Raw genomic sequence first — 16061 nt, forward strand, 5'->3', positions numbered from 1 at the left:
TTTTTATATATTTAGTTTGAAACCTCAATAACTAAAAGATCCATAGAATTTTATTATGTTTATATATGTAATGCTGCTTGATTTGAAGATGTTGAATTGACCTTTTTCATTTCCTCTTAATTTATAAAATAAAAAACATATTGGTTTAATTTGTTTATGGTATATCTTATAACTTAGTGCAACATTTTGTAACCCTATCAAAACTTGTTTATACCGCATGCATTTATGGATCTATTTTGTTCCTTTATCTGTGTTAATCTTTTTTTATGAGATGGTGAGTGGACTTTGTATTTCATGCTCTTTTATATCTTCCTTCCCTTTTGCATATTCCTTCTATTTAAGAACTTATATGTATTTATGCTTTCTTTTTATTTGGCTAGCACCATTGAACTTCAATGCCTTATTCAGGTACCCAGAAAAATGATGCTGCAAATATATAACCTTCTGCATACTAGGTCAAAAAATGACAAAGACTCTGATTTCTATCGTTAATATGGAATACATTGATTGGTTCAGTTATCTTTATCTATACTATAAATAGTCTATTTATTAGGAAAACTAGGGTTGATGATTCTCTTGTGTGTTCTCAGTATCACTAAATAGCAACACAATTTAGTCGGTTAGTGATAAAAAAAATTATGAATTTACAAGACATGCCTTTTTTGTTCGTGTCTCAACATGTAATTTGCAAATTAGGATCTCACAAAATGAAACTTGACTTTTATCTGAGCATGTTGTGCTTGGATGATGATATCTTCTTTATTTATGCTAGAACTACAAAGTAAATTTGATAATTGGATGATGATATCTTTTTTATTTATGCTAGAACTACAAAGTAAATTTGATAATCTTGATCACTAAATAGGTTTAACATCTCTAGTTTCTTTAAAGTACATTGATGATGTATATTTGTGATTTTCTATCTAGTTAAGAAACTTTATGGCAGCTAAATTAAGATATTAAAGTTTTGTAATGTGTTATGTTTGTTTTTGGTGGATTTAGAGTTTCCATGCCATGTCAATAGTTGTGATAAAACTATCTATGCAAAACTTAAAAATATCTAGTTTTGATTAAGTTGGGATTTTGTAAGTACTAGGAAATATAATTTGTAAGTTTGGCCAATATAATCACTTTTGGATTTATTTAGGATATTGGAGGCCAATAAGACAACCTGACACTTGTAATAATAGAAAAGAACTCAGAGCTAACAAACTTTACCTTGAATTTTGAATTCAAAAGCTACCTATAATATTAAAAATTATGAGTTTAATAAAACTATTAAGTCAGTTGTAGTACTAACAAAACCATAATATGAATGGTCAAAGTGGTTCTAAATTAATTTTGTGTTTCATTTCTAGTGGTTTGGTCCCTAGTTACTCCTTGTATAGTAAATTTTCTATAATTGAATCACTCGCACTTTGTTTTAGAATGTGTTTGCCGAGCCACCATAAACACATTAAAGTAATGTCAAATGATTTACCATCTTTTATGTATTATGCTCTGCTTTTATATGTTAAAATTTGAATGCTTGATTGTTTTAGAAATCAAAGACAACCATTCTTTTTCTTATTTAGTCAAGGTTTGATAACTATTATGTAACTCTATGGATTACATGGCATATTATTTTCCAATTATAATCATCACTTTATCATTGAAAATTCATATTGACTACTCTTATAAATAAAAGTAGATGAAGTTACTAGTTCCTTCAAATTTACTAATAACTAGTACACTAAGAGACAAAACTGGAATTTCTTCAATGACATTTCAATTAACAATATCAGAAGTAAACTAAGTTAAGATAATATTCTTAATTACAAAATTAAAGGATATAACTTGATAAAAAAATATTCAATAACATTTTATTTGAATTTCTTCATAATTCAATTTAAAGATCTAAATCAAGATAGAGCAAAGGAGTTGATTATTTACATTCACCTATAAATCTTGTAATTAAATAAAAGCTTACAGACTTGTAATTATAATTATGCAGTATAAATCTATATAAATATTGGTATTTATTGCAATATAAATCTATATAAATATTGGTATTTATTTGTTTAAAATGTTCTTCTACAACCTTACCTTACTCTTTTAAATATTTTAGTCTTCTAGTATATGAATGTAATGAGCAAGGTTGCTCTTTCTCATGATCAATTTAGGACATAGTTTGAAATGACCATCAAATGAAATAATTTTTTGTAAAATAAAATTATAAATAAAGATGGAATATAAAAATAAACATAATTAATTATAGAAATTACTTAATCGTAGAATTAAATTTTACAAAGTCAATATCAATAAAAAAAAATTTAAAATTCTAACGTAAAATATATCATAAATAGTGTAGAACTTCATTTTTTTAGACTCCATCTCTACTATAAAATCTATTTTCATTTTTTTAGCAATAACCTCAGCTTTTAATATGACATTTGTTTACAGAATTTATGACCTACTATAAGTTTTTCTAGTACAGGATAAAAGCTACTAATGCATATTTAATAGATACAGCAAATAAATCATATACATTAGTGAACAATAACAAATCATAAGAATCTTTCAGATTTGGGCCGAAATGGGTTGTATTTTGTAAACAAGGTTGATTAGTCTATATTTGTAAGAAACATAATATACTTTAATGTTTTGGTTTTTAATAAAATCAACAACGGACTAATGCATATTTGATATATATAGCAAATAAACTAGACGCATTTGTGAACAGTAACAAATCATGGGATCTTTCAAGTTCTGGGGTGAAAGAGGCTGTATTTTGTAGATAGAATTGATTAGTCTTTGTTTATAAAAAAAAAAAATATATACTTTGATGTTTTGGTTTTTAAGAAACTGATTAGTCTTTGTTTATAAAAAAAATAATATACTTTGATGTTTTGGTTTTTAAGAAAATCAACAATACTCTTTCAAATATGTAAGAATTTATTTTAAAATACCACACGAATCCAGTTATGAAATATACATGGTAACAAAATTTAAATCCACCTTGAAAATGTTGAAACTTTTTTCATAGTTATGAAATATACATGGTAACAAAATTTTTTAAATTTTTTATCTATATAACTATTAATCCTTTATTTAATTTGGAAAAAAAACACAATAATTGATTATTTTAAAATGAAAAAATAAAGCAATAAAACCCAAACATAAAATAAACTTAAAAACTCACTTAAGCATATGTGAATTTATAGGATTTGTACTTAGACTTGCTTTTACTAAAATATCTAAGATATAATATGAGTTGTTTAAAGTATAAAAATATTTTTTAAATAATATATTCATAGTTGTTTGTTTTCTAAAAATGAACGAGATTTTTATGGAGATAAAAACAAACTATAAGGAAAAAAAAAAGGCAAAGAAGAGAAAATAAGTAAAGAAAGAAATTGGTCTCTCTTAGTACAAATCTTATTAGTTTACTACTGATCAAGTGAGTTTTTAAGTTTATTTTGTATTCGAGTGTGTTTTATCGTTTTATTTTTTTATTTTAAAATAATTAACTATCATGTTTTTTTATATAAACTAAACAAATAATTAATAGCTATATAGATAAAAGTTTCTTGATACCACTTATATTTCACAACTAAATTATTTTATTTAAATTTATATGGTATTTTAAAACAAACTCCTACAAATTTAAGAGTCTATTGTTGATTTTTTTAAAAACCAAAACATTAAAATAGATTTTTTTTTTTATAAACACAGACTAATCAACCATCTTTACACATTACAACCTCTTTTACCCAGAACCTGAAAGATCCTTATGATTTGTTATTATTCGCTAGTGCATCTAAATTATTTATTATATCTACCAAACCGCATCTAAATTATTTATTATATCTACCAAATACATATTAGGATTTTTTTATATAGTTTTTTAACATTGCTGTATAATTACAAGTCTACAAACTCTTATTTAATTATGAAGTGTATAGGTAAACATAAAGAATTGACTCCCCATCCTATCTTGATTTAGATCTTGAAGAGATGAAGATGAAAATTATAAAAAAAATTCAAATAAAATGTTATTAAATATTTTGTAATTAAGTTATATCCTTAACTTAGTTTACTTTTGATGTTGTTAAATAAAATTGAAATGTTATTAAAGACTTTCTAGTTCCATTTCTTAGTATACTTATCATAGTTACTAGTATCCTTAAAAGAGACTAGCAAGCTCATTTACTTTTATTTATATGAACAACCAACATAAATTTTTAATGATAATTGATAAAGAGAAGATTATAATAGGAAAACAATATATCATGTAATCCATAAAATTATATAGTGGTTATCAAGAATGGTTATTCTTGATTTCTAAAATAACCAAGCATTCAAATTTTAACATATGTAAGTAGAGTAATATAAGTAAGAGTTGGTAAACTATTTGATATTATTTTAATTTACTCATGATGGCTAAGCAACAAAGTCTAATATAAAAGTAGAAAATAGAAACTAAAACTCTAGAAATGAAACTCAAAATCAATTTGTAATCACTTTGTGGCCTTATTAGTTTTACAACTAACCTAGTAGGTTTATTGAACTCATCATTTTCAATATCACGAGTAGCTTTTAAATTCAAGAATCAAGGTAAAGATTACTAGCCCTAAATTCCTTTTTATTATTACAAGTGTTAGGTTGTCTTATTAGCCTCCAACATCCTCAACAAATCCAAGAGTGAACTTCCAAATTATACCAGTCGAACTTCCAAATTATATTCCTTATTATTTGTTGAATTCTAACTCAATCAAAACTAAACAATTTAAATTATGTGCGAATAATTTTATCACAATTATTGACATAAAAACTCTAAATCTATTAGAAGCAAACAGAACATGCAACAATACTTTAATATTTAAATTTGGTTGTCATAACATTTCAGTAGATAGAAGAAAATCACAAATATGCATAATCAATCTACTTTCAACTTTCAAGAAACAAGAGATGTTAAACTATCAAGATTATCAAATTTTCTTTGCAGTTCCAGCATAAACACAGAAGATATCTCCATTTTCATTCCCATCCAAGCACAGCATGCTTAAACAGAAATCAAGTTTCATTCTATGATATCCTAATCTGCAAATTGCATGTTGAGAAATGAAATGTTTTACAGTAAAAACCAATCTCTTTTAGTTTTTAGTTTTTTTTGTTAATAATTAATAATACATGTATTCAATGTCCTAAAACGAGGCTCCATATAACTAGTGGTTAACGAACCTGAGAGAAGATTTGACTGAAATTAATGCCAGGTCAGGGAAATCTGACAAGGGTAAGATCCATTACATTACAACAATTCATGGATACTCCTCTCAAAGATAAAAAAATAAAAAATAAAAAATAAAAAGAAGAAGAAGAAGAAGAAGAATTTGCAAATCCTCCGGGAAAAAATCTTCTAATAATTATGAACGTAATCTCAATGCATTCAGTACTTTTGTGTTTACAAGCCAAAGTTTTAACGGTCACTAAATTCTAGCTTATTCAATACAAAGTGAAGCATTTTGATCTTACTTTTTTAGCCCATTTAAAAAAATACACGATGAAGAAATCAAAAGAATTAATTCAAATTAACCCCATATTTTATTGATATATTATCATATAAATATATTTTGATTTTCAATATTCCTATCTATGCTTGTGCTGTTGATTAAATGGCAACCAATTAACCTTCCATTTCACTTATAAAATTAAACATCACCTGTTTAATCATTCAATCATGCAGTCTTCGCAGCCATTCCTTGGTATTATATTATCAGCAAGGCATCTTGTTGCGGAAGAAGAACAGAAGAAGTCCATTTTGGACCTCTGCCAAATTGTCATTGTTTGTTTCTTTGTAAAGGACTCAACCCTGCTGCGTTAACTGAGGACCATACCAGTTCAGGTATCTGAGGGGAAAAAAAAAGCTTTCTGTCTAGGAGAGACATTTGCTCAATCAAATGCTGCCTTTGAAAGCTTAGGATACGCATTTCCCTGGTAAGACAGCGTAAAACAAGCAACACACAGTTGCGAAGAAAGTTTATATATGTGTGTTGCGAAGAAAGTTTATATATATATATATCATCCAGAATTGCGGGTACAAATATATATTACTTGTTGTAAGGAATTATATACGTCAAAAGCATGAAAACAAGATACTATATATTGAATGTGTAATTTAGCGTCCCTTCAACTTGACTGCCAGTCATTGCCATCTATCCCATCTGTGTATAGTGGAATTCTACTAGTTCAGAAAATAAAATCTATTAGGATCAGAAACAGTTGCAACCTCCATTCTAATTCAAAACTGGTATACTTTTAGGCTCACTTCGATGCACATGAGACTCGTCAAGGGCGATAGCAAAACTACCAGGTTTAAAATAATGTATAAATCAACCCCTTTGGATGTTTAGCAGTTACTATACAAACACCAGAAAAGCCCCCAAATCAACCCCTTCTACCTTACGCAAAAAAGAAAAAAGGACAAAAAAAAAACCCATGTTCTATCGATATTTTAAAACCTTGCCCACTCATTTTGATCACCAACTATACAATCTAAATCTAACTTCGAGACAGCCCTGTATCATTCTTTATCTAAGGCCATAATGGATGGTAACAATAATGAAATTCCATTATTTCTTTTCTTGTAATTGATTTCCAAAACCATGAGACATAAAAAGAGAAGGGAATGATAACAATTTTTAATAATAATCATAATTTACATGAGGTTAATGAGATATTCCATGTAATTAATCAATTTCAGGCATCTTATTTTCATCTGGAAATTTTTTTGTAGAACTCTGTGAATGGTTAAGCAAAAAGTAGCAATTACCGGGGAAAGAGTTGTAGGGTACTTTAAGTTGGATCAAACCCCTTCCTCGACATCTCATCCACCCATAGCCTACCCTGAACTTGCCTTCCATGCTTAAAATGACCATGTGCCATGATGTCGAAAGTCCATCGATTAGGTTCAAATCCTTTGTCACGTAGTCTATTGAAGAACTTCTGAGCACGGTCCAAATCCCTCATGCATAGCATCCTCAACAACATGTTGCAAGTGTAGATGTCGGGGGGGAAGCACTGTTCAATCAGTCCTTCCAAGTATTCGAGGCTCACTTCAAGATGACCAGAAAATGCACTAATTAGGAGTCCAAGGTTTGAAAGATCAGAAGATGTATCATTCTGCAGATCTCTTGATCGAACCCAAGACTCATATAGCTCATTACTCTTCAGGGAATGCAACAGAAGTACATTACCAATAAGGGATGTAAGCTTACGCTGGCATTTCTTCAAGTCATAAATAATTTTTACCACCATATCATAGTTTTTGGTTGAGCAAAGCAACCTTACAACAGCCTCGTAGCATTCCATGCTTGGAACCAATTCCTTACTCTGCATTGCCTTCAGAAAATCCAGAGCAAGATCGGTTCTTTTGACTTCACAGAGCCCAACAACCATGGCACGGTACAGCTTTTCATCCATCTTGCTATCATGCGTTGCTTTAAGGAAATTTAGTGCATCAGAAATTCTTCCATTCCTCAGAAAAGCCTTCAACATAAAAACATGTGAGCCAACATTGGGCTCGATTCCATTTCTCTGCATCATCTCAAATACTTCTCTGGCTAGTTCAGGTTTCTTGCTACGCCCAGCTTCATCAATGAAGAAGTTATAAACCTTAGTGTTGAATTTGTGACGGTACAATTGCATCTCCAGCAATTTGAAGAAATGCATTTCTGGATTTTCCATATCACATAGACAGCGAAAGACAGCTCTGAACATTTTCCGAGTTGGCTGGTGACCCTTATCCTGCATTTCAATAAGAAGCCTAGAAGCAATATGTCCCCTATTGGACTTGCTAAAACCATGAATCAACTGCCTGTAAGTAGCTACTGTAGCAACTCTATTCCTTCTGTTAAATTCCCCATGCATCACATAACCATCTTCAAACCTCCTAGCCCTGCACAATGCTGATATGACTCTTTCGTATGTGGAATCACTGAGCCTAAAATTCTTTGATGGAGCAAGAAGAACCAATTCCATCACCATGTCAAGCTTCCCTTGTCTACACAAAGCATCAGCAAGTATAGAAAATGCTCTTGTACCAGGGAAATAACCTTGTTTAATAGAATTCTTCAGTAGAGAATAAGCTTCAACAGAGGACCCTACTCCACATAGAGAATTGATAAGATAATTATATGCCATGGTATTAGGCGAGAATCCAAACTCCAACTTCGACTTGTACAACTTATGTGCAACCTCTACCATTCCAGCTTTGCAAAAGAAACACAATGCAGCGTTCATGGTGACGGTGTTAGCAGATATCTGATTCTCCTTCATCTCAATCAGCAAATCACAAGCATCCTCAAGACGGTTATCCTTCAAAAGCCTGAAAAGCAATGAATTACACCAAAAAATGTCTGGAACATACCCTTCTAAGGACTTCTTGCTCTTCATGAACTTGAAGGCTGCATCGATCTCTCCAGCATGGACAAGGTTCTTCAACCAAATCCCATAAGCAGAGTCCATTGGCACCAACTCCAACTTGCTAATTTCCTCAATCAACTCCCCGGCCTTGACAAACAAACCATTTTGACATAACCCATCAACAAGAACACTCAAAGCATGTGCATATCCAAACATTTCACCTCTTCTACACTTGTCAACCTTACCCTCATTGACCAGCCCACGAAAATACGCCTCCGCCTCATCCAACAATTTCTGCTTACATAAATATTTCATCTTCAGAACCCGGGTCACCCCACCCTCAAAACCCCTCAACGAAATCTGCTTAAAGACAGCCTCAAAACCCTCAAAATAAACCCCTTCAATCAAAGAATTGAGAAGCACATGATAAGAGAAAGTATCCAAATCAAGACCTTGAAAGCGCATTCTACCAAGCATTTGGAGTGCGACATCAGGCTTGCCAGCAACAGCGTAACCCATCACCAAAACGGTCTGAAATCTCATATTATGATGAACATAAACATCTCCTGTCCCCTTACAAACCTCTAAGAAATCAAGCATCACACTCATCCCTTTCGATGCTGTCAAGATCTTAAAAAAAGCATGAAAAGTAACACGAGTGTGAAAGAAACCACCTTTATGACCAGCCCAATCAAAGAATTTAACACAAGAATAAATCTCGTTTCTATTTTTACCATAAGCAAGCACATCCAACACAAATGACTCATTCAAAGGAAGACGCAATTGCGAAAGAGCAAGCCCAAGAGCTTCTTTGTCTTCACCATGTTTCTGAATTGTGACAAAAATTCGATTCAACAACTCGTTGTTTCCTTTCTTGAACCATTCTTTGAAGGATGTGGCTATGTCCTTTGCACTTGTGACTCTATCACGAATGCCTCCTCCTCTTGCTGCTGCTGCTGCAGCAGCAGCAGCTACAGCTGTTGAGTAATCATAGTAAAAGCAACAGTACAAGGATGGGGATGTGGTGGAGATAAGAGGGTTGTTGTTCTTTAAGTTGAAGAGAAAAAGGGAAGAGAGGAAAACCCTTGAAGATTTTGCTACTTGTTTGGGTGCTAGCATTTCTTTTTGGATTTGGCCTTCTCCTTCCTTTTCTTCCTTCCAACACGACACAACTCTTCCCAGCTTCAAGTCTTCGACCTGTTCGGTTTCGTTTATTAGCGAGCAAACCTCAAAACATACCCGCAAACTATTTTCCTAGAATCAATTTTGTCACGGTAGCTTGTTTACTGTTATTTTTAAATAATTTTTTATATTAAATTTTACTGTTATTTTTAAATAATTTTTATATTAAAATTATATATTAATAATATTTTTTTATTTTTTAAAAATTATTTTTAACACATCAAAATAATTTAAAAATATTAAAAATATATTAATTTAAAATAAAAAAAAAATTAATTTATTTTAAAAATACTTTTAAAATATAAAAACAAACATCCCTTTAGTTTTTTTTAGTGTCAATCTTGCACTCAAACTCTAAGACAAGAATATGGATGGTAAATTAATTCAAAGTAGAAAATTATTAAACCTAATTAATCTCAAGTAAAGTTTGATGGTAAATTAATATTATATTTTTGGTTGGGTATAGATATTAGTTTGTTCTGCCTTAGATAACATTAAAATTTAAAAAGAAAATACATATATATTAAGTTAATTATATACAAGATGGTTCTAAATTATAACATTTGAATTTAGATTTTTGGTTTAGTTTGGGTTATAAATATCTGATGAATATCTAAAAATATATCAAAACAAGTTCAAATATAAAAAATTCATATATATTCAGATTGAGTTTGGATTATTTTTTTTATAGATTCATGTTTGGACATAAATAATACAAAACTTAATCCATGGATATCCATTATCATTCATAAGCATGAATTTTTATCTATTTTAAAAAAAAAAATATCCAAGTTTTTATTTAAATGGTATATTTTAAAAAAAAATCCAAGTTTTTATTTAAATGGTATATTTTTTTTAAGATCCATATTAATTGATAAAAAATCTTAATAATATCACCTAGCTATATAGGTATTCTCAATGTTATCACTAAACAATTTATCAACACATAAAATTTCAATTAAAAAGTTTTTTAAATTTATAAAGCTTTGCATTCATATTTTAACTAAATTATACTATTTTCTATACGGAATGACATGTTTTGTAATGACTTCAATGTTTTTTAATTTATTTTAATAGAAATCTTTAATTGAGATTTTAAAATAATTTAGTAGTAAAATTGATATAAAATATAATTTGTTTTTAGTTGTGTGATTCTGGAAGAAATCATGACTTTTTTGGTAAATTACAAACTGGTACTTGTTATCCTGGGCGAGTTTCAATAAGGCTCTTCCTTTTTCTATTTTCTATTTTATGAACCAATAAACTTAAAAAGAAAAGCAATTTTTATCACTAAAATGATTCGTACGTAAATTGTTCAAAACCCAATCAAATCCAAAGGTACAGAATTTTATCTTTTTAACTTTCTCTTGAAGCATTCGAGAATATGGACACGTCAATTAATATATTGGAAAAAAAATAAGAAATTAACCTAAATTAAAGGGACATTTTTTCAACTGTTTCTTTTTTAAAATTAAAATTTTAATATCCACTCAATCATGATACTAACCTTGTTATAATTGTTATAAAAAAAAAAAAAAAAAAAACCAATGCAGAGCGTGCTTAATGCTTGCAAAAATACACTATAATTAAAAATATATTAAAATAATATTTTATTTTATATATAATTTTTTAAAATTTTTATATTTAAGCATTAATTTTTTTAAAAAAAAATAACATCGAATTTAATTTTTTCACACTTAAAAGCAACTTCTAAAACATTTTACAGAACAAACCCTAATCTTCCTCCAACCACCAGCCGAATCAACTAAGAAAATGTACATGCTTTTCTATTTTTGCATCCGTCAGCTGACGAGTTGTCAATTTTTATTTATTTTTTTAATTTATACATGATTCTTCTTTTCGTTTTCTGCACCCAATTGAAAAGGTTCTTAAGAACGACAGATACTTGGAACAGGAAGAAAAAAGAGCAGGCACCCTCCTAATCGGCGAAAAATAAATCCGTAGAAGAGGTTTTCTAAAAGCAAGACCTACAAGCACAGATACTAACAAGCTCACCACATCATCGAGACTCCTCGGCGGTACATTGCCCAGGCAGCAGTCCAGTATCTTGGCTACTGGATCAGTTTGTGCAAAAGCCTATAGAGTAAGGTTACAAGGCAGAAAAAAAAAAAAAACAATGTAACTGTAGCATCTAATGTGATGTAACTCTAATCTAATCGTCGATCTCAACGCTTCCATCCTTGAGATGCAAGTGCTTTTCCCTCTTCTGGAACTCTGTCAAGCCCTTCCCACTTCCAGTCACACCAACCTTGCCATTGGGATCATCAGGAGATTTGAAAATGCTCTCTCTCTTGCGCCCTGAGAAGAAACCAACCTGAAAGAATAAACGAAAAGAGCATCTTACAAGTGCAGATGGTATAGTAGAAAGGCGAATTCTAGAAGTTACTTTTGTGATGTTTAGTCCCCCAAGGAAGAACCTGATAAGAATTTAGAATTCAACCTTGAAAATCCAGAGGTTCAATCCCATTGGGAGAGGGAAGTGGGGGTTCAATGGAATGGGGAAAGAGTGCCCTTCCATGTAGCTTGCAGTTTCCCAAGTATCAAATTACTACAAACATGTGCGTTCTCCATTTTGCAAGTATTTACCTTCTTAGTCTTGCCTTTAGTTGTCTGGAACTGCTGCCATGCATTCTGTCGCTTATTCTGTGCAACTTCAAGTTGCTCAAAACGCATCTTTGACTTGAAAGAATGTATCTTCTTACGCTTGGCAGCTTTCTGTAGAAAAAACAAAAATTAAATCAAAACGCTCGTGGAGGAAAAGTAATAGCATAGCAAAAACTTTGAGGTGGAAGAGGAATAAGAGATAGAGAAATGTCATATAAACCATTTTGCTTAGGAAAAAACTATCAATACACCAACCCATGTTACACACAAACCAGCAAGTTGCAGAAAAGCTAATCCTTGAAGGCTCAAATTAGAGACAGAATGTATTGACTGGTGGCCCAGACATAGGTAACATTTTGAATCCAGCCAAGCCAGAACCAGGTATCCTCGTTCATTTTTAAATGAAACTAACCAATATGGAAAGCAACTAAGGATTACAGAATGAGAAAAATGAGATTAATCAATGTCATTTTATTGCTACAGACACCAGTAACATGCATGCATTGTAAAAGTAGTATATGTAAGCACTACTTACCACATCCTCTGAGTCATCAGGTTCTATCCGAAGCTTTGCTGGTAAGCTTCGTGATTGAAAGTCCACAGAAGCTGCTTGGGCAATCTTTCTTTTGATAGCTTGTTTTGTAGCTTCAGCTACCTTTTCTGCTTCCAGTAAGGCATTGAATTCAATTGGCCTTACATTATCAGGGTCCACCTGGGTTTAGCAACAGTCAGTCATGATCCACAATCCAATTAAGAAAAAAAAAAACAGAGACATCATAGTTGGACGCATAGGATGAGGCAAGCAAGGCACAAGAATGAATAAGTAATACATAGCAAAGAGAAAACAATCCATGTAATAGTATGAAATAAGCCCACTGTTATGACAGAATAGTGAGACGATTGCTTTTGTTCAAAATAACTACCAGAAAATAATTAAGAAGAAAGAAAAAAAACAAGTGAATATTCTACAACTTTTCAAGATTTGACAGTAAAGATAGATGCAATATGGCTACAAGCCTAGATCAGAAGGAGATGCATGCACAAAGTTATAGCCATGATAATGATGATGAATTTGAAAAATAATGGGGCCACAGAAACCATACCTCTTCCCTGTTTCCCCATCCATCAAAGGTTACATAATATCCATTAGGAGTAAGATCCTCAACCGTTGCATCATACCTGACCATTTAACTCATCAAACACAGCAAAGACAAAAGACAAAACAAATGAAAAATAGAAAATAAAGCAGAATGATAATTTTTGGAATCTCCTAAAGCTTATCACATACCATTCCCCATCTTCACTCCATACAGCTTGAACTTTTGAACCGATGGGGAACTTCTCATGTTGATCAGCCTCCTGTTTAGGGGAAAAGGAGGAGTTGTGTCAATGCCTCACATATATCCATAAGATATCTGTAACTGTGTAATACTTAAATGTGGTATTTATATATACTTTTTTTCCTCCATTCTAAAGCACAGCCTCCCCGCACGAAAGCATAGAACAAGCTTCCCAACAAATGCAAAATGAAAGCAAAGAAGTGTAATTTACTGTTCTATTCACCTGAGGTTCAGGGTAACCAGGAGATGCACTAGCTCCTGTTCCAAGATGCGATCCAGAAATCTCATTCTGCTTTGCAGTTTCAAGGAGTTCTTCTGTCAGAGCAATGACCTGCATCTCGACTATGTTAGCCAAATCTAATAATATACAAAAGAAATATATAACATCACAATACATAAATGGCTATCATCATTAAAATTCAAACTTAATATCTCAGTGTGAACATCACAAATCAGGTGACGAATGGAAGCAGGCTGGCCATCACGACACATAGCACACCTGCAAATGAACCAAGATAGAAGTGATGGGCATCTTGATGAAGTTCTAAGCTTTTAGAAAGAGCTCCAATATTTTAACTCCACACAGTTCCAATTTCCGGAGTGTCTGAACTAGAGTTAGCACAAAAACCACCTCACCTTTTTAACACTGAAACGAAAACAAATCTTCTCGAGAGCCATTAGCAGCAAATAACTGTTGCTTGTTTTTAGCAACATGTTGATTCCTTCAAGAGAGATGCGGTAAAGACAAAGAAAGAAAGGTAACTCCATCAAAAACCTAGACACTCAAATAGTAACACCCATCTAGACACCTAAATATTAACACCATCCACTGGTTTGTGACCCACAGTGACAGAGAAAAAGTTGTCCATTTCCTCAAGCCAACTAGAAACCGTAACTACAGTACACAACGCAAAATGGGAAGATAAAACCATATAAACATTGTGCAATCATTTCCAAGGAAAACCTGCAAGAAAAGAGAGAACCAACTACAAACAAGCAATCATAAGAAAAGATCACCTCAATAAGCTCCTTCTCCATGTCTACATATTCAGAGTTTCCAGGATCATCAACCAAAAGCTGCCTGACCTGGTCCACAAGCACAAGAGAGGTCATAACACGTAAGATGCAGCAACTCGTGGAGACAAACCAAGAGAAAAACACTAGTGCTAACTTAGCAGATAATACATCAAATGTCCAAACAGAAAATTATAATTCTATGATACAGATTACTCGTCTTTTATATTAGATTGTGATGGCAAAAGTCCACTAAAACACAACACTTCTTGACACTATCAAAACCGTCTAATCACATGATCATAATAAGAAGCGGGCATTTATTAAGGGATATACATGTATATCATCAGAAATTAAGCTATATAACCAATATAAATCATGAAAAGAAAACCCATCTCTTTATGTACAGCGCAAACCCCTGTTATTTTATAACTGTTACATCACATGATTTTGAAATTCAATCCGGCTATCACTTAGGGTAATAATAATCAACATTGAAATCAGACCCATAAAAAAGTATCACGAGTATAATACTAACCAAGAGAAACCCTTAATTCCATAAAAAAGAGAGAAAGCAAAAAAGAGGAAACAAAAACCTTAATTCGATATAAAAATTCATTACAATCCAAGATTAAATGCAAAAAAAAAAAATCCCAAAATGCAATCAAACTTCCAAGAGAATAATAACCTAAAATATGATATAAACCTCAAAATTACTTTTAACTAACCCCAAATTGACAAATGAAACAAAAAAAGAAATCCCTAATTCGAGGAACCCAATTCACAATAACCCCGAAAATAAAGAAACAATAAAAAAGGTACCTGGTGAAGCTGTTCTTTGTAGGTGGAGAGATTAGAAGCGAGCTCCTCTATGCTTACTTCTTCTCCTTGCATTTTTATTTTATTTCAATTTGATTTTATTTCTTATTAGGGTTTCGTTTTTATTATTTTGATTGAGAGAGAGCGAGAGAATACTTCGACTGAGAAAGAAAACACAGGCACGGACCTAGAGAGGAGTACTTGACGACTATCGATATATTTTTGCTTTTTTCAGTTGTAAATCCCGCACCGCCTCCCGGCCAGGATAAATAAAATAAAAACAAAATAGCTGATACCATTAAAAAAAAAAAAAGTTAACTCATTAATCAATTAAATTAAATTAATTTTAAATTGATGAAATTTGTTATTAAAATAATATTATTTTAATTTAAAAAAATAATTAATTAATTCTATCAATTTATAACCTAAACTTTACGCAGTGAACGCATGCAATTGTTTGCATAAAAACCTCTCTAATTTTTCGCCTTTTATTTTCGGAGGACTAGTTTGCTACTAGAATTAATGCTAAAATTTTATAATACTACGAAAGCTTCATTATAAAATGTTTTTACCCTAATTATTTTTAATTGAATTCTTGTAATAAAATTATGTGATTTTTTTTGATAAATCAACAAGAATTAAGAATTTAAATTGAAGCGAAATGTATATATATCTATA

General features: G+C 31.2%; 2 protein-coding genes across 3 annotated transcripts; both read right to left on the reverse strand.

Moving 5' to 3' along the window:
• Positions 1-5564: 5564 nt before the first annotated feature.
• LOC105128441 (Pentatricopeptide repeat (PPR) superfamily protein) lies at positions 5565-9642 on the reverse strand. Of its 2 annotated transcripts, none has more exons than XM_011030111.1 (2): positions 6812-9642; positions 5565-5888 (listed from the first exon to the last, which is right to left on the reverse strand). In XM_011030111.1, exon 1 carries the CDS (start codon positions 9520-9522, stop codon positions 6835-6837), a length of 2688 nt encoding a protein of 895 aa, XP_011028413.1. In that variant the 5' UTR covers positions 9523-9642; the 3' UTR covers positions 5565-5888; positions 6812-6834. The 2 variants fall into 2 exon arrangements, with proteins under 2 accessions (XP_011028413.1, XP_011028414.1); XM_011030112.1 differs by lacking the exon at positions 5565-5888 and adding an exon at positions 5956-5973.
• A 1858-nt stretch (positions 9643-11500) lies between these two features.
• LOC105128440 (nucleic acid binding/RNA binding protein) lies at positions 11501-15628 on the reverse strand. Its single transcript, XM_011030110.1, has 8 exons — positions 15387-15628; positions 14568-14636; positions 13774-13881; positions 13499-13569; positions 13314-13389; positions 12746-12922; positions 12193-12321; positions 11501-11920 (listed from the first exon to the last, which is right to left on the reverse strand). The coding sequence occupies exons 1-8, from the start codon at positions 15456-15458 to the stop codon at positions 11759-11761; spliced, it is 864 nt and encodes a 287-aa protein (XP_011028412.1). The 5' UTR covers positions 15459-15628; the 3' UTR covers positions 11501-11758.
• Positions 15629-16061: the final 433 nt, after the last annotated feature.

Source organism: Populus euphratica, unplaced genomic scaffold (assembly GCF_000495115.2).
Source record: "Populus euphratica unplaced genomic scaffold, PopEup_1.0 scaffold14.1, whole genome shotgun sequence".
In the NCBI taxonomy this organism is placed as follows: Eukaryota; Viridiplantae; Streptophyta; class Magnoliopsida; order Malpighiales; family Salicaceae; genus Populus; species Populus euphratica.

Coding starts and splice junctions, on each gene's coding strand:
- LOC105128441 (XM_011030111.1), bottom strand. CDS start 9,522: ATGCTAGCACCCAAACAAGTAGCAAAATCTTCAAGGGTTTTCCTCTCT.
- LOC105128440 (XM_011030110.1), bottom strand. CDS start 15,458: ATGCAAGGAGAAGAAGTAAGCATAGAGGAGCTCGCTTCTAATCTCTCC. Junction 14,637..15,386: donor ACAAAGAACAGCTTCACCAG/GTACCTTTTTTA, acceptor CTTGTGGACCAG/GTCAGGCAGCTTTTGGTTGA. Junction 11,921..12,192: donor CTAAAGGCAAGACTAAGAAG/GTAAATACTTGC, acceptor TTATTCTTTCAG/GTTGGTTTCTTCTCAGGGCG.